Raw genomic sequence first — 26,935 nt, forward strand, 5'->3', positions numbered from 1 at the left:
GAGCCTGGGAGGCAGAGGTTGCAGTGAACCAAGATGGTGCCACTGCACTCCTATCTGGGCGATAGAGAAAGACTCTGTCTCAAAAAAGAAATATATATATATATATAACAGGAAGAATCAAACTAGTTTAATAACTTGTTTTCTAAGTAGTTACCACAATTTAGTAAAACCAAGATATGCAGAGCCTATGCCAATACATTTTTCCTATAGTGTAATGTAATTGCTAATATGAGGTATAATCGGTAAGCAATTAATACAAATATAAACAGGCATAAGCCACCACGAAATCACAGTCTGGTGAAAAGCTTTTCAGCTAAGCTAGTTGGAGAAGAGAGTTAAGGGAAATGAGAAAGGGCGGACAGGGCAGGTTTCCAGTGGGAGCATCATTTACATGCCTTATCATCACCCTCTTATATGTAACAATCCACTGGTGCAGGAAGGTAAATCCTGTTCAAGTGTGATAGCCTAGAATATACTTTATGTAGCATAGTAAGATTATTTAAGTATTACTAATGCTTCATTTGCACTTATATTTAGATTATACATAATCCTATATGCATATTAAAAACTCATTTCCCTAAATGAGTTAAAGGGTTTCAGGGAAGATGGAACTATGTACTACAGAATTTAGAATATCTAAACTAAGAGGTAAAATCAAAGAAAAACATTACTACCTTTTTAGTAAATGGATTATATGAGCTTACTCTTCTTTTTTTTTTTTTTTTAGATGGAGTCTCACTGTGTCATCCAGGCTGGAGTGCGGTGGCACCACCTCGGCTCACGGCAACCTCTGCCTCCCGGGTTCAAGCAATTCTCTGCCTCAGCCTCCCAAGTAGCTGGGATTACAGGCTCCTACCACCATGCCTGGCTAATTTTTGTATTTTGAGTAGAGACGGGGTTTCACCATCTTAGCCAGGCTGGTCTTGAACTCCTGACCTCATGATCCACCTGCTTTGGCCACCCAAAATGCTGGGATTACAGGCCTGAGCCACCGCACATGGTTCCTCACCCATTTTTTAATACATGGGTTTGTCTGATGAGGATTGTAATCCAATGATTGGTTAGCAGCAATTTTACCAAACTGTAAGTTCTTTTACTAACAGACATTATAAACAGATAATACTAATCTTATTTAAAAATAATGAGTGCCACACTGGTGAATATACAGCTTATGAATAACTTTAAAAAAATTTCCCATTTTAAAAGGCAAACACAGCAGACAACTATACTAAACAAAGAAGCTAGAATATGGATACATGATTGATGGGTCTGAAATGATACATACCATACATAATTAATGTTAATCATGTGATCGGTATATTTTTCTTTGTGATTCCCCTTCATGCTGCTTTCTTCAGAAACTGAATTCTGAACTTCCTCTTCTAAAATTGGTACAATCAGGTTGTCCTTGGACATCAGATTTTCTTTTATCACAGACTTAGTGACACAAAATGTTTCATTTTCGTATTCATCCAATATCTAGAGTAATAAAAAGAAGCATCTGGCCAGGCACAGTGGCTCACACCTGTAGTCCCAGCACTTTGGGAGGCCGAGACCAGCAGATCACTTGAGGTCAGGAGTTCAAGACCAGCCTGGTCAACATGGTGAAACCCCATCCTGGCCAACATGGTGAAACCCCATCTCCACTAAAAACACAAAAATTAGCTGGGCATTGTGGCTGAAACCTGTAATCCTGGCTACTCAGGAGGCTGAGGAAGGAGAATCGCTCTAACCCAGGAGGCAGAAGTTGCAGTGAGCTGAGATCACACCAGTGCACTCCAGCCTGGGCGACAGAATGAGACTCCATCTAAGGGAAAAAAAAAAAAAAAAGTGAAAATATTCTGGAAATCTTAAAGTATGCTGGTCCAAGTTTTGCTACAGATGATTCCTTTATACTAACCCTGCTAGGGAAATAGTTATTGCTTTTCAGAAGACACAGCACCATCAAGTCTGTGTCTAGTATAGTCTGTAGTAGAACACTTGGATTTTTATGAGCTGCACAAAGAAAAATCCATTGTTCAGTTGCTGTCATTTGAATACAAGTATCTGGATGGCATTCAGTCTGAAGTTTGACAGCAAGTCCATTTAGCTCAAGGAAGAATTGCCTTAAATGTTCATACTTCCATATACCTGCATCTTGGCCTTCAGGTGGTTCAAGATTTTTGTCAGTATTGGAGCAATCTTCTCTTATGTTCTGTTGCATATACTGCTGAACAGCTAGCATCCTGTCATTTCATCAAAAGAATCATCAGGCCAGGTGCCCAGCCTGGTCCACCTCAGCATTGCCATGTCCTCTGCCGTGACCACACTGCTATCATCTGAAGATTAACAACACTTTTTAGCCATTATTCTAGTCTTTCATGATCCATAAAATTACTAAAATGAAATTTCTTTTTAAAGCATTTTATTATTCAGGCCAGGCATGGTGGCTCATATCTGTAATCCTAGAACTTTTGGAGGCCAAGGCAGGTAGATCACTTGAGGTCAGGAGTTTGACACACCAGCCTGGCCAACATGGTGAAACACTGTCTCTACCAAAAAAAACACGAAAATTGACTGGGCGTGGGGTGGTGCACACCTGTAGTCTCAGCTACTTGGGAGGCTGAGGCACAAGAATCTGTTGTACCCAGGAAGCAGAGGTTGCAGTGAGCTGAGAACATGCCACTACATTCCAGCCTGGGTGACAGAGTGAGACCCGGTCTCTGTAAAAAACAAAACAAAACAAAACAAAAGAAAAACCAAAGCATTTTATTATTCAAATGTTTTACTAAGCATTTACTAAGCATCCCACACTAAGCATTCACCTAATGAGTGAGGTTTATCACCCACCTACGGAAATGAAGCACCTGCTTTTGCCATCTTGCTGCACTCATTCTATAAAATAAGATATTTTTTAATTGTGCAGGGCCCTGAGATGACTTCACATTATTATTCAAATGAATGTGACAAGTTTTACATTTTTTTTCCTTTTTTCCCCTCGTGTCAGTCACCAAATCAGTTCCTAAAGGGTTTTTTTGTTGTTGTTGTTGTTTGTTTTGTTTTTTTGAGACAGAGTCTCACTCTGTCGCCCAGGCTGGAGTGTAGTGGCATGATCTAGGCTCGCTGCAAGCTCCACCTCCCGGGTTCATGCCATTCTCCTTCTTCAGCCTCCTAAATAGCTGGGACTACAGGCGCCTGCCACCACGCCCGCCTAATTTTTTTTTTTTTTGGCCTTTTTAGTAGAGACAGGGTTTCACCATATTAACCAGGATGGTCTTGATCTCCTGACCTCGTGATCCGCCTACCTCTACCTCCCAAAGTGCTGGGATTACAGGCGTGAACCACCGTGCCCGGTCCTCTAAAGGATTTTTAAAAATAAACCTTTCCCCAGTGACGATTTCCTGGTCTCATTTTAGTCTTTTCTGATGATCTCAAACAGTTTCTGGTTTTTGTTTTTTGTTTTTTTGAGACAGAATTTTGCTCTTGTGCCCAGGCTGGAGTGCAGTGGTGCGATCTCGGCTCACTGCAAGCTCCGCCTCCCGGATTCGTGCCATTCTCCTGCCTCACCCTCCCGAGTAGCTGGGATTACAGGCGCCGGCCACCACACCTGGCTAATTTTTTGTATTTTTAGTAGGGATGGGGTTTCACCATGTTGGCCAGGCTGGTCTCGAACTCCTGACCTGAATTTATCCACCTTCCTCGGCTTCCCAAAGTGCTGGATTACAGGCCTGAGCCACCATACCCTGCTAGTTTCTGTTTTGATGAATGCAGAGCACTGGCACATTCTTATGTGAATTCTTTAAAAAGAGATTTTGTATACTCATGCTTGATATTTTGCTTTCAAGCATGAGAGATTTACCTTCTTTTTACCCTTTTTCTCTCGCCCTTTAGACAAATTGAATTTACCTGTTGTGGCACTAACATAAAATATTGTATAATGTGAATAATAAGTAATATTAGATTAATGTGTAAAATAACATTAGTAAAATGAATAACAGCTTTTATTAGTATTTTCTGTCATTGAATATTATGTTTTACACTGTGTCAGGTATGTGACAACTTGATTTAGCAAGGTATTTTGTGTCTTACTGTTTCATTTAAGCTTCGTAATGTAGAATAAGCAATTTAGAAATTGAATCATTTCTGAAACAGTAGTAAGGAAATTTTACATTTGTGCTTTACCATATTGGTAATGAAGATGTAAGTCTAAAAAGTAAACTTGCTTACATGCCCATCTCTATTAGAAAAAACTAAGAGTTTCAGCATTACGTATTTATACGACTGTGGGTCTCAGGAACTCTCTCAAGTAATGATATGTGCTGATTTCTACAGAAAACTTTAAAAAATAGAACCAGCTTATTAAGCAGTAAAGAGTATAATGCTTAAAATTTACAATTGTCCAGTAATATATTAATAAAATTGATTTTAACTGAAATTATTTTTGGTAACTCTTAAAGATAATAATACATTTTGAGGTTTATTCATGAACATTACTAATATTGCTTCCTCTAACAACATGATAATGTTTACTCTCACTCCTGTTATAGGTGAGATCTAAAAAAATGAAACTCGGCCAGGCGTGGTGGCTCATGCCTGTAATCCCAGCACTTTGGGAGGCCAAGGCAGGTGCATCACTTGAGGTCAGGAGTTTGAGACCAGCCTGGCCAATGTGGTAAAACCCCGTCTCTACCAAAAATACAAAACTCAGCCAGGTGTGGTGGTGCATGCCTGTAATCCCAGCTACTCTGGAGATGGAGGCAGAGGAATCACTTGAACCCAGGAGGCAGAGGTTGCAGTGACCCGAAATCACACCACAGCACTCCTTTATACTCTTAAATATTTTTGAGAGCACAGCCTGGGCAACAGAGTGAGACTCTGTCTCCAAAATAAAAAAGCAAAAAGAAACTCATGTCAGTTCACTTTTTTTTTTTTTTTTTTTTTTGGTTAATAATGCTGCTAAAAGTTTTGATATAATATTAAAGCATTTTCCGAGAATCTGAATAATAGGTGGCCTTGAAATTTTTCCTCTTCTCTCTTTTCTTTATACTCTTAAATATTTCTGAGAGCACCAAAGAGCTTTTTTGTGGGAGATTATCTATCTAATCTATCTATCTATCTACCTACCTATCTGCTATCTAATTTCCTATTCAAAATTAAAATAGAAAGATTTTAAACATTAAAATATGTAAGTACTCAATCCATTGCCTTCAGAGCAAAGATATCACAGCACATCATACATCCTTTGGAAAATTCCACTATGTACTCATGAGACAATGAGAACGAAAAGGCAAATAACCTCTTATTATAAAATAGTAGTTTTTTGGTTTTGTTTTTATCTCTCAGACCCTCTGAAAAGGTCCTGGGAACCTCCAGGGAGGCTTCAGATCATACTTTGAGAAATGCTGTCATAAATAATTGAAAGATGATCACATCTTTCATTGTAATGTATTTGCATACATTCAGCTTTGCAAAGCTCCTCCTAATGATGTAGTTTACAAAATCTGAACCAATAGGAAAGGGTATTTGTGAGTGTATATCAACAGGGTAATTCTCTTTTTTTTCCCTACAGTTATGGAAATTCTTGAAGCCCAATACTCCACTGGAATCTCGGATTTCTAAGCAGTGGTGTGAAATTGGTTTCCAAGGTGATGATCCTAAAACAGATTTTCGAGGAATGGGACTTCTGGGACTGTACAATTTGCAGTAAGTAAAATGAAGGACAGCTGACTGATCGAGTGATGTTTTGGTCTCCTCATATCGAAATGGCAAAAGCTGAGTAATTAGCTTCAAAAGCTACTTCCCATAAGACTCTAAGAAAACATTCAAATTCCCTGAGAGGTCAGATGCATAAAATGTTAAAAGTGTCTGCTAGTAGCCTTCCTTGTATTTCAGCAAATTTCATGGATTTTTAAAGCAAATCTCAAATATATTTAAAAATTGTTTTATTATTTAAAATTTTCACACATACGTAAAAACAGAGAAGATTGTAAAGAACACCCTTGTATTGATCATACAGATTCAGTAATTGTTGAGGTTTTGAAATATTCATAACATTATTTGTTTGGCAGAAGGGTGTTAAAGAAAACTCTACACCATCATTTCACCCTTCATATTTTAATATGTAGTTCTAAAAAATATCAATATTACCTCACATTAACCACAATGCCATTATCACATCAAACGAAATTAACAGTGATTCCTTGGTGTCATCTTTATCCAGTCCATGTTCAAATTTCCCAGTTCTCTCGAAAATACTTTTTACGGCTGGTTTGTCCTAGTGCACTTCCAACTATGCCGTTTGGTGTTCTTAAATTAGATGGGCCTCTCTTGCTCTGTCCCTTCCTTTTGTCCCCTTCTCCATGTCAGGATTTCAGATCAGTTGTCCTGTAATCTGTCCCATGGTCTGGATTTGCCTGTTTGCACTTGTATCCATCCCCTGTATTTCCTGAAAATTGGAGGTATACAGACAGGCCTGAAGAGATTCAGGTTGACATCATAGCGGGAGGCCTTCAGTGTCCCTCCACTCTCAGCCCTGTGCTGCAACAAATCAGAGGGGTCCCATTCTGATGCCTCCAGTGTAAAGTCCTCCTTCTATGATCTTTACTGAACCAATTAATTACTTGTATAAAGAGTGCTTTTCTATTTTTGTTATTGTTCCTATAATTTTTGGCTGGAATTTTTAAAGACTTGGTTTCCTTGTAGAGTATAGTTATTTGGTTTCTCTGAAATATAGGCAGGACAGATATTCAATTTTTGCATTTGGTTGCCAGTTCTCAGAGTCAGGAGTTGGTAGCCTCATTCCCCTGTTAGTGATCAATTTTTTTTTTTTGCTCGCTCTCTCTATTTTTATTTATTTATTTTTTTGAGACGGAGTCTCACCCTGTCGCCCAGGCTGGAGTGCAGTGGCTGGATCTCAGCTCACTGCAAGCTCCGCCTCCCGAGTTTATGCCATTCTCCTGCCTCAGCCTCCGGAGTAGCTGGGACTACAGGCGCCCGCCACCTTGCCCAGCTAGTTTTTTGTATTTTTTAGTAGAGACGGGGTTTCACTGGGTTAGCCAGGATGGTCTTGATCTCCTGACCTCATGATCCGCCCGTCTCGGCCTCCCAAAGTGCTGAGATTACAGGCTTGAGCCACCGCGCCTGGCCCCTTCTCTCTATTTTTAAAACACCATTTGTTAACTCCTGTGTTTCTATATGTTTATTGTAACTCAACTAATTGCACTTGGTATTTTTTTCATGCTTTAATTCAGTCATGTGTAGTATTATTTTTTGAGCCAAAGAGTCCTTTCAAGTTGATTCTTGTGTCCTTTGACGCTACCCTATTAGGGCAGTGATGTATTTTTAAAAGAAGTTAAGCCTTACTCAGTCATTTTGGTGGCATCCCATTTTCCCCTAGATCTTTCCCTTTATTTTAAATTTAAGGAGTTTAATAATCACCCATTCTTTTATGAAACGTTTTAATGTAATGTTAATGAACGGAAAGTAAACATTAATGATGAAGACAATGTTACAGATAAGTGGATAAAGTCAGCTTTTGAATAACTGGGACCATTGGCCTTCCACTGAGAAAAATAAAATTAAATTAAATCACTACGCCACCTCAGTTCACAAGCTGAAAGTCCAAAACAAGTCTTTCCTACTTTTAGAAGAAAATCAAGATATCTGACTAAGGAGAGATCTCTTAAAGACATGAGCAAAAAAAGCATCAACTGGAAAAGAAGAATCAATAAATTTCACACATTAAAATTGAAAACTACAGTAAGCTAAGCCCCATAAACAAAGTAAAAAGAGATAAGACTGACACATAAATGATAAAGGATCTATGTTCAGTGTATTATTGTCTATAAGGTTATTTGTCTTTTTTATTTGAGGTCATTTTTAGACTCACTGAGCCAAAAAATATGAACAGATGAGACATAAAAGAGGAAACTCAGATAACCAACGAAAATATGGAAAGAAACTCCGTTTCATTAACAACTGTGAATGTGTGCATTACAATTGCTGACTTGGGTTTGAAATTTCCTCAGAGGAAATTCAAGAACTTCTTTTACCCTTTGGATTTATGCAGGAAATATACACACATCACATTAAATAATATATGCTATTGTTTTATCATTGTCTCTATGAAGTACTTTTTAACGGATCATTTTTGAGGGTGTGCAGCTTTTTGTGTTTATTAGGAAACCTAACTACCCTTTTCCCTTTAGAATAAAATGTTATTGTTTTTAACATATCTAAACTCAAAAAGATATTTTCCATTCATCCAGAATTCAAATTCCCAGTGGATATTCGAAGCATATCCTCTCTCATCTCCTTCAGTCTTTTCTTTCTCTCGTCATGTCCCTTAACCGAAGCTTCTGCCTTCTGAAGGCCTCCAAAAATCGAACTATTTGACCCCCTCTTCTATGACCCCTCTTTATAATAAAATCTTTGGTTCTCTGGGTAATGGCAAAGCTCTTAATTAAATTTTCAAAATCTACTGGATACATTCCTAAATCTATGCGGGTTTCACAGCTACTCTACCATGTCATTACATTTCGAAAATTCTGTTGTGAAAAACTGTTTGTTCCCTGGAGGAGCTGAAACAAGTAATAACCTTATGCCAGTATCCATCTCTGAATTCAAAATGACCTCAAATTGGATTAAAACGAATATGTTCAGCAAGTAAGCAAGTACAGAGTTACAGTTTTCTTTCCCTCCCCCGCTGCAGGTATTTCGCAGAAAGGGATGCCACAGCAGCTCAGCAGGTCCTGTCTGACTCTCTGCATCCGAAATGCAGGTAATTGTTGAAAGTAAAAGATGAATTAGGTTTTATGGGTTAGATCAAATGAACTTCATCTCCTACATGTATCTGTTGATGAGATTCTCAGGAGAGTGAGACTCAAGGCTTTTTCAAACAAGCCCTCATTATAAATGCTGAATTGGAGGGTTAAAACTTCAGGTACTCATTCCAAGATTTAGGATATCAAGTGGCACCATTCAGGTGAGATATGCATTTTTATTTTATTTTATTCAGGTGAGATATGTATTTATATTTAAAGGGACTGATAGTGTCACTAGTGTCCAGGAAGACTGAGGAGGTGGGCATGGAAGAAGGGCAGGGTCTGGGGGAAAGAGTCCAGAGACAAGAAAGATGACGGGGCAACAGAAGGAAGAATGGAAGTTAAGAAGTCAGGCACCAAGTGAGAACATCTGGAATTGCTGAGGCTTTTTTCTTTCTTTCTTTCTTGTAAAATTCTAGATGCTAAATTATTTGCATTTTCATTTGCTTTTCTACTTTTTTTTCTTTGATTACATGAAGGGATATCACTAAAGAAGAAATAAGGTATTTTTTCTTTTTTGTGTGTTTTATTGCTTTTATTTTGTTTAGAATAAGTATGGGTAAGAATTTTTTTTAAGGAACTCTGAATTTATTTGTTTCAAAAAGCCAATATTTTCAAACTTTTAATCTAATATAGTTAATTATAGCTGGGCTATGTTTTAACAAACTGAAAACCAGATGATACTGACCACTTGGAAAATGTCCAACAGTCTTTCTACAGCCATGACGAAATCTGGTTGGAGAAACACTTTGAACACTCACCTAAAGGCTGAACACCTCACCACACCTGTTCTGACTCTATTCACCCCAGAGAGGGGCATTTTATTTGGGAATTTTGTTGCACAGAACAACTTTACTCTCTATCAATATATCTAATTTAATTATTATAAATGGTAGTTTGTGTGTGTGTGTGTGTGTGTGTGTGTGTGTGTTAGTCACTCTTCTTAGAAGGAGTTCCATTATTTTGCAATCATAGTTTTATATCGCTTTTTTTTCTCCTCAGCATGATGGTAGATTAGTTGTTAGTATTCATGTTGGCTAAGTAAATCCAAAATTTTATCAAAACCTTCTTAAAATTCAGGGATAGGTTGAGTTGGGCTTCCCCCGCCCCCCCCCCCGCCACCTTCCTATCTTACTCATTCTAGCTTCATTTGGCTAAGATTCATTAAGTCATATTACACTTCCTGAATTTACATTTGTAATATTTTATAAGATTAAAAATTCATTCCTTTAAGAAAAACACTACAATTGTTTAGCTTTTTCTTGTTATATGGTTAAAATCAAGCTATTTTAATTTTTTAACTACATCTTCTGAATTGCATATTTCTGTAATGTAGAGACTCTAAACTCCCTCTAGTTAAAATTGGCTGGGGAGTCTGTCCATGCTCTCAGGTGGCATATCCTGGAGGAACATCAGTCAGAAGACACGAGTCCTCCACGGTCCTTGGAAAGTGACAATAAGCTCACAATATTTCTCATTAACCATTGGAGGGGAACTGACTTTGTCTATGAGTCTTTCTTAAAGAAAAGCTTGGCCAGGCGCGGTGGCTCATGCCTGTAATCCCAGCACTTTGGGAGGCCAAGGCAGGCAGATCACGAGGTCAGGAGATCGAGACCATCCTGGCTAACACGGTGAAACCCCCGTCTCTACCAAAAATACAAAAATTAGCCGGTCGTGGTGGTGGGCGCCTGTAGTCCCAGCTACTGGATGGCATGAACCTGGGAGGCGGAGCTTGCAGTGAACCGAGATCACACCACTGCACTCCAGCCTGGGCGACAGAGCGAGACTCCTTATCAAAAACAAAAAAAAACCACTTTATAGTTGTATCTCCTGTGTCAGCCATCCAAGAGAAAGTATTTGAGGTTTGGGGTGACTACTCTTAAAAAGAGACTAGCATTTGTGTGTGCATGCATATATGTGTAGTCACGTATATAAAATTACCATGCTTTATCCCTCAAACTACAATAAAATTGAATCAATAAAGTTCAAAAGCTCTTTCCTGTCTATCCTTTAGCAAGCATGACACATTACTGCTTTTGTAAACATCCATTGCTTGAGTATTAAAGTTACTTGAGGGAGAAAAACGGATTCAAGTTTAAGAAGAAAATTTTGACTGTTAGTTTGTGTGTGTGTTTGTTTTCTCCCTACAAGGGGAATGCAATCTGTTTGGGTCAAGATATCCTATAAGTATCAAATAAGTAGAGATCACTTGGCCTCTTCTTTTATTTCCAATGCAGATAGATATATGATTTAATAAATATGGAGATACTGTGTAGTTATAAAGCCTTGTTGAAGAGAAAATAGGTGCTTATAAATTCTTATATATAAAATTTCTTAAATTGCACACGTACCTTATTTTAGTTTGGATATGAATCTTTAAGGTAAAAAAAATCTCCTGATCTCCTGATTCCTCTTCAGCTGTTTGGTTTGTTAGCCAGAAATTACACTTTAAAAACAGGTGGCACATTTTAATATGAATTAAAAGCAGTTATTTTGAATTATAGCCGTTTGTGGAATAGAAAATACACATAGTTCTGATTTTACTTCTTTTTTTTTTTTTTTTTTTTGAGACGGAGTCTCGCTCTGTCCACCAGGCTGGAGTGCGGTGGCGCTATCTCGGCTCACTGCAAGCTCCGCCTCCCGGGTTCCCGCCATTCTCCTGCCTCAGCCTCCCGAGTAGCTGGGACTACAGGCGCCCGCCACTGCGCCCGGCTAACTTTTTTTTTTTTTTGTATTTTTAGTAGAGACGGGGTTTCACCGTGGTCTCGATCTCCTGACCTTGTGATCCGCCCGCCTCGGCCTCCCAAAGTGCTGGGATTACAGGCGTGAGCCACCGCGCCCGGCCGAAAATACACATAGTTAAACATCAATTTTGTGTAATGTTTTGTAGTTGTGTGTTGTGTGTATTATATGAGCGTCTTATAAGAAAATCTTTGCTGTGTGTTCTGGAGAACTCTCCTTTCTTCTAGTTAGAGAGAAATTAAATATTCATAATAACTAGTTTTTACACTGTATTGAGTTCAAATGCCAACTGCGGTTTATACAATTTATACAAACTTTATATATAAGAATTTATAAGCACCCCTTTTCTCTTCAACAAAGCTTTATAAATAAACGATGCCTCCTTATTTGTTAAATTACATATCTATCTGCATTGGAAATATAAGAAAAGGCCAAATGACCTCAGTGTAAAATACTGAATAAAGGTTACATCAGTCACAGGAAAGAATGGAACATGAGTCCTGCCTCCTCCTGTTGGCTGTACGGAAGGGCATGGGAGTGGGGCAGATGCACACAGAGTAATAGAATGTAGGGCACAGTAAGCCAAGATTGCACCACCACACTCCAGCCTGGATGACAGAGCGAGGCCAAGAAAGAGAGAGAGAGAGCAAGCAAGCAAGCAAGCATTTTCAGAATGCTTCTATGATAGAAATCTTTTTTCAAATAGTCTTATTCAGAAGCTCAAATTACAAAAACAGATGAAAATGGAGCTGCTGTGGCTTACTGACTTAGCCGGAAGAAATACCATAGCACTTATTGGGACAGAATTTTTAAAACCTGTAAATGCTCCCTCCCCCCTCCCTCCCTCCCTCTCTCCCTCCCTCCCTTGCTTCCTTTTTTCTTCTTTCCTTGCTTCCCCCCTCCCTCCCTCCCTCCCTCTCTCTCCTTCCTCTCCTCCTTTCCTTACCTTCCTTACTTCCCTCCCTGCTTCCTTTCTTCTTTTCTTTCTTTTACTAACTCAGTCATTTACTTATCGATGAACATTTATTTGGCATCTACCATGTATCAGGCATCACAAATAAGACTGAATAGGATAAACACCACTAGGTAAAACCAAACAAAATGCAGTGGGGAATCATGAGAGAGTGAGATGACATCTAGTTACCTCACTAAATGTTTCAGGAAGGAGGGGTTTGATCATGAATGATAGTGCAAAAGAATATCTTAATGTTTGGCCTTTAGGGCTGTCTCCCATGGCTGTACTAAAGTGAATAGGAGGTAAATAGCATGGCCTTAAATAATTCCATTTCTGAGCTCCACATAAATTGTATTGTGGCTTTTAAAACTGATAATATTTAAATTGATAAGTGTTGGATAACTGAGCTGCAGACACCTCTGCATATAGTTAACAGTTTTAACATAAGCATTAAAAGAGAACAAGTACCAATTAGAGATTAAATCTGATTTACTTACTTATTCATTCATCCATTCAGCAAATTCAGCAAAGCAGAATGGGAGAAGAAAAGGATGGATAAGGCAATTGGGTGAGTATGGGATCTCACATGGAAAGAGGGTCCGTCTGAACCAGAACCAGAACTAGAGTATCATGAAAGACAAGGGTGAAACTCTACTTGTCCTGATAGAAATATACAGTCTAGTTAAAATGTTTAAAGCACACTTTTACATGTTTGTGGATTCATCTGTATGGTTATATGATATTACTTTGCCTGTGAACAACTGACAAGGTAGACAGTTGTAATTACAAGGAAATGATTTTCAGAAATCACTTAGAATTGTATTTGATAGTTTTCTTTTAAGGATTTTATCAAATATTGGGCTATTTGATAAAAATTTACTTTAGTTTTTTTATAATGCCCCATATTATCCAAAAATATTTCTGAACAGAGAATTTTTTTCTGTGCTGGATTTATATTAGCAGAGAAGATTTAAGAACTCGGATTCTATTAATTTTTGGTAAACATATAAATAAGGAACTAGGGCCGGGCGCGGTGGCTCAAGCCTGTAATCCCAGCACTTTGGGAGGCCGAGACGGGCGGATCACGAGGTCAGGAGATCGAGACCATCCTGGCTAACACGGTGAAACCCCGTCTCTACTAAAAATACAAAAAAAAAAAAACTAGCCGGGCGAGGTGGTGGGCGCCTGTAGTCCCAGCTACTCGGGAGGCTGAGGCAGGAGAATGGCGTAAACCTGGAGGCGGAGCTTGCAGTGAGCTGAGATCGGGCCACTGCACTCCAGCCTGGGCGACAGAGCGAGACTCCGTCTCACAAAAAAAAAATAAATAAATAATAAATAAATAAATAAGGAACTAGAAAATACACACTGTGTTAAGGTACTTATTTAAATTTTTCTCATCTTAAAGGTAATATACAATTTATTATAGAAAAGTAAACGAAAAATCACCCCAATCTTGTTAACTTTTGTGGCATTTTATTTTAGTTTTTTTCCTTGCACATCTGTGTGTGTATAATAAAATGGCTTGCTCTATCTGTAATGTTTTATATCCTGCTTAAATTATCTTTAAGAAGATCATTTTAATCAACTGTAATATATGAGATTACCATAATTTATTTTGCTATCTGTCTTCTTTAGGAATTTGAATAGTTCCCTGTCGTTTCCATTATAAAGAATGCTGTAATGAATTATATCTATAAAGCTTTGTCTACTTCGGATTTTTTTTCTGTCATATATTTGGAAATGGAAAGGTCAAAGTATATGAACTACCAGTTCTCTTGATACACATTACTGAAATTTTCTGCTAAATTACAGAAGTCAAGCTTTTGATAGGGTAGAGATGGAAGGGTGACCTGCTACTCTGATAATTTAATAGTAAGTTAAATATCAGATTATCAATTACTGAAATGCTTTTTTTTTTTTTATGTCAAGTGAAAGCACGTTTACTAAGAAAGTAAAGGAATAAAAGAAAAGAATGGCTACTCCATGGTAGAGCAGCCCCAAGGGCTGCTGGTTGGCTATTTTTATGGTTATTTCTTGATTATTTGCTGAACAAGAAATATTCTTGATTATTCTTGAGTTTTCTGGGAAAGGGGTGGGCAATTCCCAGAACTGAGAGTTCTTCCCCTTTTAGACCATAGGGTAACTTCCTGACATTACCATGGCATTTGTACACTGTCATGGCACTGGTAGTAGTGTCTTTTAGCATGCTAATGGGAAATGCTTATTTCTTATATGTGACACGCAGTTGGTTTTGTGGTTTATACTTTATAGGTACTCATTTGCAATTGTGGGCATCAATATAACTGACCTGGCATATAATCTACTGATCAGCGGAGCTCTAAAAACCCATTTCTACAATATCGCCCCAGAAGCTCCAACATTGTCTCACTTTCAGCAAACATTCTGTAAGTATCCTGTTGTATAATTGTCAATACAGGTTTCTATGCTGGGCACGGTGGCTCACCCCTGTAATCCCAGCACTTTGGGAGGCCAAGGCGGGTGAATTGCCTGAGCTCAGGAGTTCAAGACCAGCCTGGCCAACATGGTGAAACCCCATCTGTACTGAAAATGAAAAAACTACCCAGACATGGTGATATGCACCTGTAATCCCAGCTACTTGGGAGGCTGAGGGAGGATAATTACTTGAACCCAGGAGGTGGAGGTTGCAGTGAACTGAGATCATGCCACTGCACTCCATCCTGGATGACAGAGTGAGACTCCATCTCAAAAAATATAAATCATATATATATATATATATAAGTTTCTATAGAACACTCCCGACAAGGATCGAAGCTGAGAGATCTTTGTGATTTGGCTGCTTTGGAGCCTTTGAACTTCCTCTTTTGGTTCTGATTTTTTTGTTTTCTCATTCAAAAATCTACACTTACATTTTCAGGCATGGTAAATTCTTCTCTTTCCTGGCTCTTGCATAATCTCCAGTGTATCCCCTTCTGGTCTGACTTAAAGACATCATGGGTGTTTCTCTCCCTCTGATCCTCATGGCATAGCACTCAAGAGTGCAGGTTCTGAAGACAGCCTGAGTTAATTCTCAGATCTATGTTTTAGCAAAAGTGAAATCTCCAAGAAGGATTAGAAGATAAAGTCGAAACTCTCCTAGAAAGCAGAGCAAAAAGGCATAGATGAAAAATAGAAAATAAAAAAGGTTGTCAAATTAATGGATCATTCTATGAGGTCTTATAGCTGAATAATAGAAGTGCCAGAAAAATAGTGGTGAAAACTAAGGAAGTGGAATCAAATAAATAAAGAAAGAAAAATTTTCAGAACTGAAGTATGAGTTTTCATGCTTAAAGAAATAAGTACCTACACAATGGATTAATGTAGACCCACACCAAGGACCTAATCATTGTGAAATTTAATGACATTGGAAAGAGATGACCCCAAAAACTTCCAAAGCTATCACATAATGAATTGGGAATCAAGATGACGTTGGACTTCTCAACACTATATTGTATTCTAAAAAGTAGAATATTGTCTTCAAAAGTTAAGAGAGACTGGGCGCTGCACATCACACCTGTAATCCCAGCAGTTTGGGAGGCTGAGGCGGGAGGATTGCTTGAGCCCAGGAGCTTGAGACCAGCCCAGGCAACATAGCAAGACCCTGTCTCTACAAAAAAAATAAAAAGTTAGCCAGCTGTAATCCCAGCCACTCAAGAGGCTGAGGTGAGAAGATCGTTTGAGCCCAAGGAGGTCAAGGCTGCTGCACCACTGCACTCCAGCCTGGGTGACAGAGCAAGACCTCATCTCAATCAATAAGTCAATCAAAGTTAAGAGAATATGTTTTAAAACTAAGGGAATATGATTTCTAGTTTAGAATTTTACACCCGGTATAACTTACTACCTTACCAATCAAATACGGGAATAGAATAAAGACAGTTTCTTAATGCAAGGTCTTAAGCATTTTACTTCCCTGTACCTTTATTGGGAAGCTTATTTCCACAAAATAAGAGAGTAATCCTAAAGGAATAAATGGAGTCTAGAAAATAGGAAATCTATCCCAGGAGAGCAGTGAAGGGAAAGCCCAAGATATCTGTGCAATTGGCTGCAAATAATAAATATAGATTCTAGAAGGTCAGAAGGCTGTGGGAGAGACTCTTTGAAGAACCTGAAATTGACAGAATATTACCATGTTTGAACACACTGCGAGGACATTGGCTTATTTAGGAGATAGTTTAGGCTTAAATTAAGGGGGAAGCCAGGCAAATAAACAAAGAAGGCAGTTATTAATACAAAGTAAAGGGTGAGAAAATAAGTGACTGTGGCTGGGGTGAGTGAGTGGGAGCTAAATCTTTATCTTCTATAAAGAAAAAAATTTTTTTAAATCAAGTAATGGAAAGCATGTTGATTAGAGCTATGAAGATCGATAACCAAAATAATCAGGTAAAAGAATTGAAATGTTGCTTTAGGAAAGCAGGAATTAGGGCAGGAGACTGCTTTTTCTTTTTGTTTTTGGGGTTTTTTTGTTTGTTTGTTTTTGTAACAAGACTTGTTAAACTATTTGACTCTGAACAACGTGCATGTATAACTTAGATAAAAATGAAAAGTAAATTATAAAACACATATACTTTACAACTTGTTAATGGAAAATGTAAGTCCCTTACATGCATTATCACAGCTCCTGCTTTGATAATTGGATGATTATACTCACTCCTATAAAAATTCTGAGTGAGCATCTCCAACAAATGTGATTGAGATTTTACTATGGATTAGGTTCTATGCAGAGGAAGACAGGCATTTAAACAAATACTTAAAATGTAGTGAGTCCAGCATTATCTTCAGGGAAACAAAAAAGTCTTTAAAAAAAATAAAATGTAGTGGGAGGAATTTAGTGATTGAGGAAGTAAAGACACTGCTTCTAAAAACTGGAAGTCACTGACGCAGTGGCTCACACCTGTAATCCCAACATTTTGGGAGGCCAAGGAGGGCAGATCACTTGAGGTCAGGAGTTCAAGACCAGCCTGATCAACAGGGTAAAACCTTGTCTCTATGAAAAAATAGAAAAATTAGCCAGGTGTGATGGCGCACGCCTGTAATCCCAGCTACTCGGGAGGCTGAGGCACAAGAATCTCTTGAAACCAGGAGGTGGAAGTTGAAGTGAGCCAAGATTGCACCACTGTACTCCAGCCGGGGCGACAGAGTGAGACTCCATCTCCTGTATATATATATATGTATATATATATATTGAAAAAGTCTGTGGCTGCCTTAACTCACTCAGCCTGGAAGTCAGGGAAGTTTCTGCAAAGCAAATGCCACTTTTGAAGAGACCCAAAGGATGAGTGGCAGGAAATAAGGCAATGGTGGCTGAGTGGTCCGGTGAAGGCCATAAAGCAAAAGAGTATGTGGATTTAAGAAGTAGAGCATAGGGTTTGCCGGTGACTAGAGATGGCACTGGAAGCCTAAGAGCAGGATGAAGGGCAGTCCTGAAGAGCTCAGTAAGCCTCATCAAAGTGCATCAACATGCAGATAAAGAAAGCCTCTTGCCATGTTTCCCTGGCCCCTTATACTTGCCCTATTCTATATGTACCATGCTCATTAGGGAAGTCAGGGAAGTAGTTTTGAGGGAAGGTAGAGTGATTTTAGTTTTAGGCATACTGAGGGTGAGCTGCTCTTGGGAAATCCATGTGGAGCTGCAGAGTGGGCATTCTCATAATGTAGGGCTCTGGAGTGCTGAAAGATTAGAAAGGCTCAAGCTACAGATTTGTGATTTGTGAGCACCTGGGAGAATATCAGAGCCACACAGTTGGGGAGCATTCCCAGGAAAGAGTCAAAGTTAGAATCATAAAGAATTGGCATTTAAGGTCAGGTTTCACTGCTGTATCCTCAGCACAAAGCCTGGTACAGGGTAGAGGTACGTAGTAACGGGTGGGTGGGTGGATGGATGGGTGGATGGATGGATGGATGCATAGATGGATGGAAGGCTAAAATATTGGCTGATGTTTTTTGCAGGAGAAAGGAGAGTCTAGTTTCTGTGGGAAATTTTAGCCTAGGCCAGGCACAGTGGCTCACACCTGTAATCCCAGCACTTTGGGAGGCTAAGACAGGATGATCACTTGAGCCCAGAAGTTTGAGACCAACCTGGGTAATGTGGTGAAACCCCATCTCTACAAAAGAAAAGCAATATTAGTCTTGGCCTGGATTGATATGCTTCCAAGAGAATCCTAGCCCAGATGAGCAAGTATGCAATAGGATTACATATTTCCTTAGGCCTTCATCAGGTTTTAGAAGTAGCAGCAACCCCCCTAGGATTGTGGTGTATGTAAGCAAAGGGACTGAGGCCTCTCTAAGGGAAACAAACTGTGCCCTAGATTCACTGTTCCTCAATCAGACATGATCGTTCTACATGTCTCCTCTGTAATATTCTTGCAATTACCTGTGTCCTTGCATATGTCTCTGCTCGCTACTAACTGAATGCAGTGAAGCAAAATCAAGACATTCAAGCAGCAACAAATATGCTGCAGGCTGGAATCAGAGAGCCAAATTAATATTCAAAACAAGTATTCCATCTAGGCAGAAAAATGTAAGAATATAATAGCTCCATCCTTCTGACTTCACAGTATTATTCGGTGAACACTGAGCTGCCAAGGCACTATGTTACAAAAATTGCATTCAGTCTAAAGCTCCACTGAACACACAGCCCCATTGAAATGGAGTGAGGTTAGGTGTAATGAGCAGAAGGGAAAGTATGAAGGCCAGAAGAGGAAGAGGAAACTACTTTTTCTTTGACCTCCAAAAGAAGGGACTATTCCATAGGAATAAGAACCAGAAGAACAGAATGCACTGGAAAAGGCAGCCTATTGCCGTGGCGAAAAGTCAGCTGGTTTCAGGCCCTGGTTTCCAGCTTCCAGCTGTACCTGTTCTTGTAGACCATTGGAGGAACTCATCTAAGCCCAATGTCTGCATCTGAAAGATGGAGATGTAATATCTGTGTTACCTGCTCTACAAAGCTGTTGTAAGAATGCAATGAGATCGTAGAAAAATAGCCTGGCCTCTGTTTTCTCCCTCTCCTTTCCATGCCACTTTGTTAGCTTCCATAGTGAACAAATCATCAGCTGCAACTGTACTCCTGTTTGCCTCTCTCCAACAAACCCAGCATTAGGGACCACAGGAAGTCTGCCTTTTTCTTCATCCGCAATACCTAGTACTGTGTCTGTTTCATATTTGTTCATCGGCAGATGAGTTAACTGACGGATCAGACCAAATGAATTTTTGAACACTGTGATTTGTATAAGTGAGTGGAGTTTTATGATTATAATACGCACCTTGGAAGCCAGACCACCGTCTCTGCATTCTGATTAAGATCGTGTTACACGGTCTCTAATTATTTTCCTGATGGGACAGAGAAAGAGAGTCCCAGGGAATCAGTCTTCAATCTTCAGAGGAGAATCCTGAGCATGGTGTCAGATTAGGAGCCACCCACTTGTCTACCTTTACCAAGCCCTTTAAACCTTCATGATGTTTTTCTATAATTGTGTGTAAGGTAGGAAAATGGGGAAACTAAATAAATCCATATTCTTCTATAACTGTGCCACACTACATCACCTTTAGAGTGAGCTGCCAATATTCCTGCACATTGTAGAAAAGATGATTTTTCATATTGCCTGTTTATCATTGTCAACAGGAGAAAAGATGCTGTCACTCATGAAATACTAATGAGATGCATTATCAATGATTTTAATTCATAGTATTGGAAACCTGACTCTACATACAAAATAGCTGCGTTTATTTGAGCTCAGAGACCAGTCAGGAAAATTTATGTATGTATTTTATATAAGGAAAGAAGAAATTATAATTATCATAGATTTATTTTAGAACAATAAAAATTATATAGAAGGAAGCCAAGGAAACTTTCTTTTTAGAAAGAGAATCTTCTTGACCACAGGTTCTCAACTTTAGTGACACGAGTTTCATCTTATTGAATTACAAGTCTGGTTAAATCTAGGAGGATCTGCGTTTTTAACAAGTACCCCAGATCATTCGTGGAATATTTTAGGAGTTTGCCCAGTCACTGAAATGGACAGGTGATTGAATTCTTTGGGTTGGTTGAATAAGATATTGACATCAGAGGAAACAAGTTTCTGTTCATGTGCGCTAAAACAACAAGATGACAAACAGGCTCCAAATCATGGCATATGAGAAATGGTGAGGAGAAGCAGGGAAAGAGAAAAGCTCGAGGCATAAAGTACACATCAAACACTTGAGTTGGAGAAGGATTGAAGTTGTTCTGTGAAATACAGGGCAACAGATTTAGGCCCAGAATGAGGAAGAACCTTTATTTGTTTGTTTGTTTTTTAGAAACAGAGTCTCTCTCTCTCTCTCTTGCTGAGGCTGGAGTGAAGTGGCACCATCCTAGCTCACTGCAGCCTCAAACTCCTGGGCTCAAATGATCCTCCCACCTTAGCCTCCCGAGGAGCTGAGACTACAGGTGCAAGCCACCATAGCCAGCTTATTCTAAAAAACTTTTTCTGGCCAGGCGCAGTGGCTTACACCTGTAATCCCACCATTTTGGGAGGCCAAGGTGGGCGGATCACCTGAGGTTGGGAGTTCGAGACCAGCCTGACCAACACGGAGAAACCCAGTCTCTACTAAAAATACAAAATTAGCCAGGTGTGGTGGTGCATGCCTGTAATCCCATCTACTCGGGAGGCTGAGGCAGGAGAATCGCTTGAACCCAGGAGGCAGAGGTTGTGGTGAGCCAAGATCGTGCCATTGCACTCCAGCCTGGGCAACAAGAGTGAAACTCTGTCTCAAAAAAAGAAAAAAAAAAAAAAAAACTTTTTGTAAGCCAGGTGTGGTGGCTCACACCTGTAATCCCAGCACTTTGGGTGGCCAAGGCAGGTGGATCACTTGGGGTTACGAGTTCAAGACCATCCTGGCCAACATGGTGAAACCCCATCTCTACCAAAAATACAAAAATGAGCCAGGCATGGTGGTACACACCTGTAGTCCCAGCTACTTAGGAGGCTAAGGCATGAGAATTGCTTGAACTTGGGAGGTGGAGGTTGCAGTAAGCTGAGATTCGCCATGTGCTCTAGCCTGGGCAACAGAGCAAAACTCTGTCTCAAAAAAAAAATATTTTTTGTAGAAATGGGGTCTTCCTGTGTTGCCCAGGCTGGCCTCAAACCCCTGGCCTCAAGTGATCCTCCTGACTTGGCTTTCTAAAGTGTTGGGATTACAGGTGTGAGCCACAGTGCCTGGCAAGAAAGAAGCTTATAGGAATCAGGTTCCTCATCCAAGGAACAAATAGTGTTGTCACCAGAGAAGTTCAAGCCTGAATGCTGCCTCTGGGAATCCAAGCATCAGATGAAGAGAGACAGAGGAGGTGGCTTCTGGGGCGACTGATCCTTCTGATTTGGGCCTTTTCTGATGTGGTCAGGTTCCTATGACAGTGATAGTGGAGCGCTGGCTTGTGTAGCCTCAAGGCCAGTAGAGTGATGGGTTGGTGTGTGCCGTCATCAGAAATGTTGAAAACAGTCAGTTCTAGTGTATGAAGGGCCCAAAGGCAGGCTAGTCCTAAAAGAAATGGTATAAGCCAGGCACAGTGGCACGTGCCTGTAGTCCCAGCTATTTGGGCGGCTGAGGCAGCAGGATCACATGAGGCCAGGAGTTCAAGGACAACCTGAACAATATCGCATGATCTTGCCTCTAAAAAAAACAATAAACTTAAAAAAAAAAAGAAATGGAACAGTCAACCCAACCCTCCTCCTATGTTTACAAACAGACCACATACTTAAACAAGTATAAGCATACTTAACAATGTAATGAGACAAGTAACCAGTGGGAAGGGTCTGTGGAAGTGGACCAGCAGCCGCTGGCCATGTGTGTTGGGGGCAGTGAAGGTCACTCCTAATCTTGTATTAAAATAAAATATGAGTAAAGATTTTTTAAAATGTATGAAATTATGTTGAAGCATTTTTCCATACATAGTTACCAAAAAAACAAAAAGTATTGATTTTTTTTTTTGTACTGTTAGTATTGAGTATGTTTATTCCAAATTCTCTTCTCATCCTCCCCTTCCCCATTTTCATTTATGCATGCAGGTGGAAAAGCAAGGATTCAAACCAGGTTTCTGGCTCCAGAATCCTGTCTTCTATTTTCTACCTCCTTCTAATGTTAAGACAAAGAAAAGTTTGCGTAATATTTGTTTTTCTTTTGTCTTCTTTTTCTTTTTCTTTTTTTGAGACAGATATCACTCTGTCGCTGAGCCTGGAGTGCAGTGGCGCAATCACAGCTCACTGCAGCCTGGACCTCCTGAGCTCAGGTGATCCACCTCAGCCTCCCAAACAACTGGGATGACAGGCTTGCACCACCATGCCTGGCTGTTTTTCTTTTTTTTAAACTAGGATTACTTCCTTAAGTACTTTTCTTTCTAATATATAGAGACACCTGAGCTTGTGGTAGTTTACTACCTACAAGTATCTAGCATTATAAAAAAAAAAACACTATGCATATTTTTTTTTTTTTTTTTTTTTTTTGAGATAGAGCCTCGCTCTGTCATCCAGGCTGGAGTGCAGTGGCGCGATCTCGGCTCACTGCAAGCACTGCCTCCCGGGTTCATGCCATTCTCCTGCCTCAGCCTCCCGAGTAGCTGGACTACAGGTACCCGCCACCAGGCCCGGCTAATTTTTTTGTATTTTTAGTAGAGACGGGGTTTCACCGTGCCAGGTCTCGATCTCCTGACCTCATGATCCGCCTGCCTCGGCCTCCCAAAGTGCTGGGATTACAGGCGTGAGCCACCGTGCCCAGCCTATGCACATTTCAATACTAAATGTGGTAGATAAAAATAATTAAACAAATGTGGTAATGGGAGGGGGCATAATGGGGAACAAAGCACAATGAATAGGTTCTTATATCAAATACTTCACATTTATTACCCAAATTGTTTCAATCCCGATCACTCGTGGGTAGCGTTTTTGAGACACCGAAGGATTTGAATATGAAATTATTGCTTCAGAGCAAGGAAGTCTTATTAACAATTTCATGTGGTTTTATGACCAGGCTGTGTTGTTCAGGGTTGATTTACAGTTTTTATTGTCTCATAATAGAGTGTCAGAATGCATTTGTTTGATTTGTTGGGGTAATTTAAAACTTTAGTTATATCAAATATCAAGAGAATAAAGGCTGAGTGGGGTGATTTGGAAAAATTGGACCGTTACGTTAATTTAATTAGGAGGAGAAGGATGAAGTAGTCACTGTCAGCCTTGCAGACAATGTTCCCAATGTGATTCATATTCAAGAGATGACAGAACTGATTTGTCTTCCTGCTTGGGAAGAATGAGAACGATTCCAGGGCCAATTGCAACAAGCTTGCAGATTGGTAGTCTTCAACTGCACTGATTTTAAAGAATAATCTTAAACAGTGGTATTTTCTAGATTTTGACATCTTTGAGCTCCATGGTTGCTGTGGCTTGGTTCAGCATCTCCCTCAGCATTCAGAATGGTTTTGAATGTGATTAAGAATTTTTTTTCTCCTGTATTTTTATCGTTGTATTGTCTCCAACAGGCTATTTGATGCACGAATTTCATAAGTTTTGGATCGAAGAGGACCCCATGGACATAATGGAATTTAATCGTGTGAGGGAGAAATTCCGCAAGAGGATCATAAAACAGCTGCAGAACCCAGACATGGCGCTGTGCCCACATTTTGCTGCCTCGGAAGGTTTAATCAACATGTAGTTGCCCACGCCAGTTTTAATGGATACCCTGGAACACTGCCTCATTGTCTTGTTAGATCTCTGCTTAGGTTGCAGCTCACGCATTGAATGCACACAGTGATTGTATGCATGCCTTTTGGTACAGTATTTTCATCTCTTGGTCATAATTCCGAGATCCCCAGAGACCACTGTTTCTGGAGTATCTGTCACCCAGTGACTGCTCATATTGTGGCATTATGCAGTGTTACATCTTGCCTTGACACCCAGGTATGGAGAGAGTTTTCTATTTTTTTAGACTTTTTTTCCTCTCCCTCATAGTTCAGCATTAAAGAATTGTATTTCTCTCGCTGTATTTTGTATGTAAGAGGTTTAGCCGAATCTTGTTCTGTGAAAGCCTTTTAATTTATTGATATGTTTCATGACTACTGCTGCTAGCTTTTCAAGCCAGGTTCATGCTTGGACCTCATTCTGATAAAGTATAAGACTTCAAAATAATACAAACAGGGCCGGGTGCAGTGGCTCCCACCTGTAATCCCAGCACTTTGGGAAGCTGAGGCGGGCGGATCACAAGGTCAAGAGATCAAGACATCCTGGCCAACACGGTGAAACCCCGTCTCTACCAAAAATAACAAAAATTAGCTGGGTGCGGTGGTGGATGCCTGTAATCCCAGCTACTCGGGAGGCTGAGGCAGGAGAATCACTTGAACCCGGGAGGCGGAGGTTGCAGGGAGCCGAGATCATACCACTGCACTCCAACCTGGTAACAGAGCAAGACTCCATCTCAAAAATAAATAAATACATAAATAAATAAAATAATACAGACAGACACATGATAAGCCAAACTGTTCCTGCAAACATAGCTACGCTTCATGAAAATGTAATGAGGCTTACAAGAAGTAACTTTAGGTAGGAGCTGTTTTTGTTTGAAGTACTGCAGAATTATATTGTAACTTCCCCTCACCCCAGTTGCAATTGTGTCATAGTCATCTGTATATCAAACTATTTTATTCCCATAACTCCACTGGCTTGGATGCCTAAGTTTATGATGCTTGAAGCCTCAGAAAAGAAATAAGCATATTTCAAAAACTGCAAAAGGTTTTTCACTGCCTGCCTCTTGCGGAACCGTGTTACACCCTGGCACTGTTCTGATCCAAGCATATTTGCTTGGGGAACTAAGTGCTGACTAGTTTGTTTTCTATGTCAAGGGGCAATATTAAAAAAACAATTTGCAAGAAAATGTGTTTCAAGAGAGCAACCTAAGCTAAGTCACTCTGCAATATTTCTTGAAAATAACGACCTTGTCTTATATCAGTGGAAGATGTAAATTGCTTAGAAAGGGAAAAGTCAAATCGTTCCAGAACTGCTAAAAATCATTTTAAAAACCGTGATTTAGTTTGGAATTATGATTGTAGTCTGTTGAATAGTATTTACCATGGCATTTCATACCCATGGTATTTTATACCTTCTGACTATCAATTTTAGTATTATTAGGTGTTTGTGTAACCACTTGCTTATTTAAATGAATTTTGAGTACTCCTAATTGTCAGTTATATGAATAAATTACATGTCATTCTACTGTAACGTATAGTGGATTTCATATTAATAGTTTCGTGCTCGTACAGCTTCTGAATATGCAAATATGTGAGTGAACAGAATGTCAAAAACAGACAACCTGGAGCTGACTATAAATCACGCCATCATTCAGAGTCAGCAGGTTCATAACTTCCTAGGAAACCTGGCTTGGCTGTTGCTAGATAAAGCAGAAACATTAACTACCCATTGTTTTCTTGTCCGTTCTCTCCCTTCTAGCATTGCATTATCCTTTCCCTTTCAGCCATGTACCAAGTGGCAGCATTTTGCCTTGCCTTTCTATGGTCCTGTGTCCCTTCTTAGAATGAGGAAGGAAAAGAGTTGGTTAGCACATGGTGGATACCATGAGTAATGACAAGAATGTATATTCGTCTCCCGAGAACTTGTCAACCTAGTTCCTCAGGCCTGCCTGAGGAGCCCTGAATTTCCACCGTAGCTGCAGCTGCTGTCGATGAAGGTGTTATTCCACATGCAGTCCAGCCTTTGACAGCCACATGTGCTCATTGTCTCTTTTTATCCACTGCGGTCCCACGTCACTGTCACGGCTTGACAGCATGCGGCACTTACACCAGCTTGCGTCTCTTCTGTTCAGATAGAGATAGTTGATGCCAACAAAGCTAAGAGTTTCCCCTCTCGGCTCCTAGGATGCTTTCTTTCTGTTGTATTTGAGCATGGCTGCACAATCTTAGGATGAACAAGCTCTGACAGCTCCTTTGAGCTCTGAGTATTATTAGATTTCTCATTCACACCACTTTGTGGAAGACGCATTCCACCCAGTCACACAAAGTGAGGTGAGAAAAAGAAGAGGAGAGGTTTCAAAAGCATCAACAACCTGTGGAGTGTGTGTGTGTGTGTGTGTGTGTGTGTGTGTTTCCCTTGAGTATTTTCAGCTTATACTTATTCCATTGAATAAGGGTTGACCACATAAAATGTAAATTGTGCGGCAAGCCTCTTCCAAGTCTTCCAAAACACTACTTGCTATGATAAAAACACATTCCTGTTTGCACTAGAGAAAGAAAACCTTTTGAAGCACTGTTTCTGAAACTTGACTATGACCTTCCTTCTCACAGTTCTTGTTACTGTACTGAAAAAAATTCTGCCTGGTAACATACCATCTTTTCCATATTTGAAAAGAGCCTTAAATATATACCAATCCCAAAAGACAGGGTGACCTTACA

General features: G+C 39.7%; 1 protein-coding gene and 1 pseudogene across 4 annotated transcripts in view; one reads left to right on the plus strand and one right to left on the minus strand.

Moving 5' to 3' along the window:
• Positions 1 to 25,752, plus strand: part of ELMOD1 (ELMO domain containing 1) — a 76,796-nt gene extending 51,044 nt beyond the window's left edge. For 3 of the 4 annotated variants that reach the window (XM_033204671.1, XM_033204669.1, XM_033204672.1), the window contains 6 exons: positions 5,549 to 5,682; positions 8,690 to 8,758; positions 9,281 to 9,304; positions 13,016 to 13,066; positions 14,770 to 14,903; positions 24,017 to 25,752. In XM_033204671.1, coding sequence (XP_033060562.1) covers positions 5,549 to 5,682; positions 8,690 to 8,758; positions 9,281 to 9,304; positions 13,016 to 13,066; positions 14,770 to 14,903; positions 24,017 to 24,189 — 585 coding nt within the window. In that variant the 3' untranslated portion in view covers positions 24,190 to 25,752. The remainder of the gene's footprint in view (positions 1 to 5,548; positions 5,683 to 8,689; positions 8,759 to 9,280; positions 9,305 to 13,015; positions 13,067 to 14,769; positions 14,904 to 24,016) is intronic. The other variant, XM_033204673.1, reaches the window with a different exon arrangement.
• Positions 943 to 2,289, minus strand: LOC117080511 (annotated as a pseudogene).
• Positions 25,753 to 26,935: the final 1,183 nt, after the last annotated feature.

The sequence above is a fragment of the Trachypithecus francoisi genome, unplaced genomic scaffold, assembly GCF_009764315.1.
Source record: "Trachypithecus francoisi isolate TF-2019V2 unplaced genomic scaffold, Tfra_2.0 Lachesis_group8, whole genome shotgun sequence".
Lineage (NCBI taxonomy): Eukaryota > Metazoa > Chordata > Mammalia > Primates > Cercopithecidae > Trachypithecus > Trachypithecus francoisi.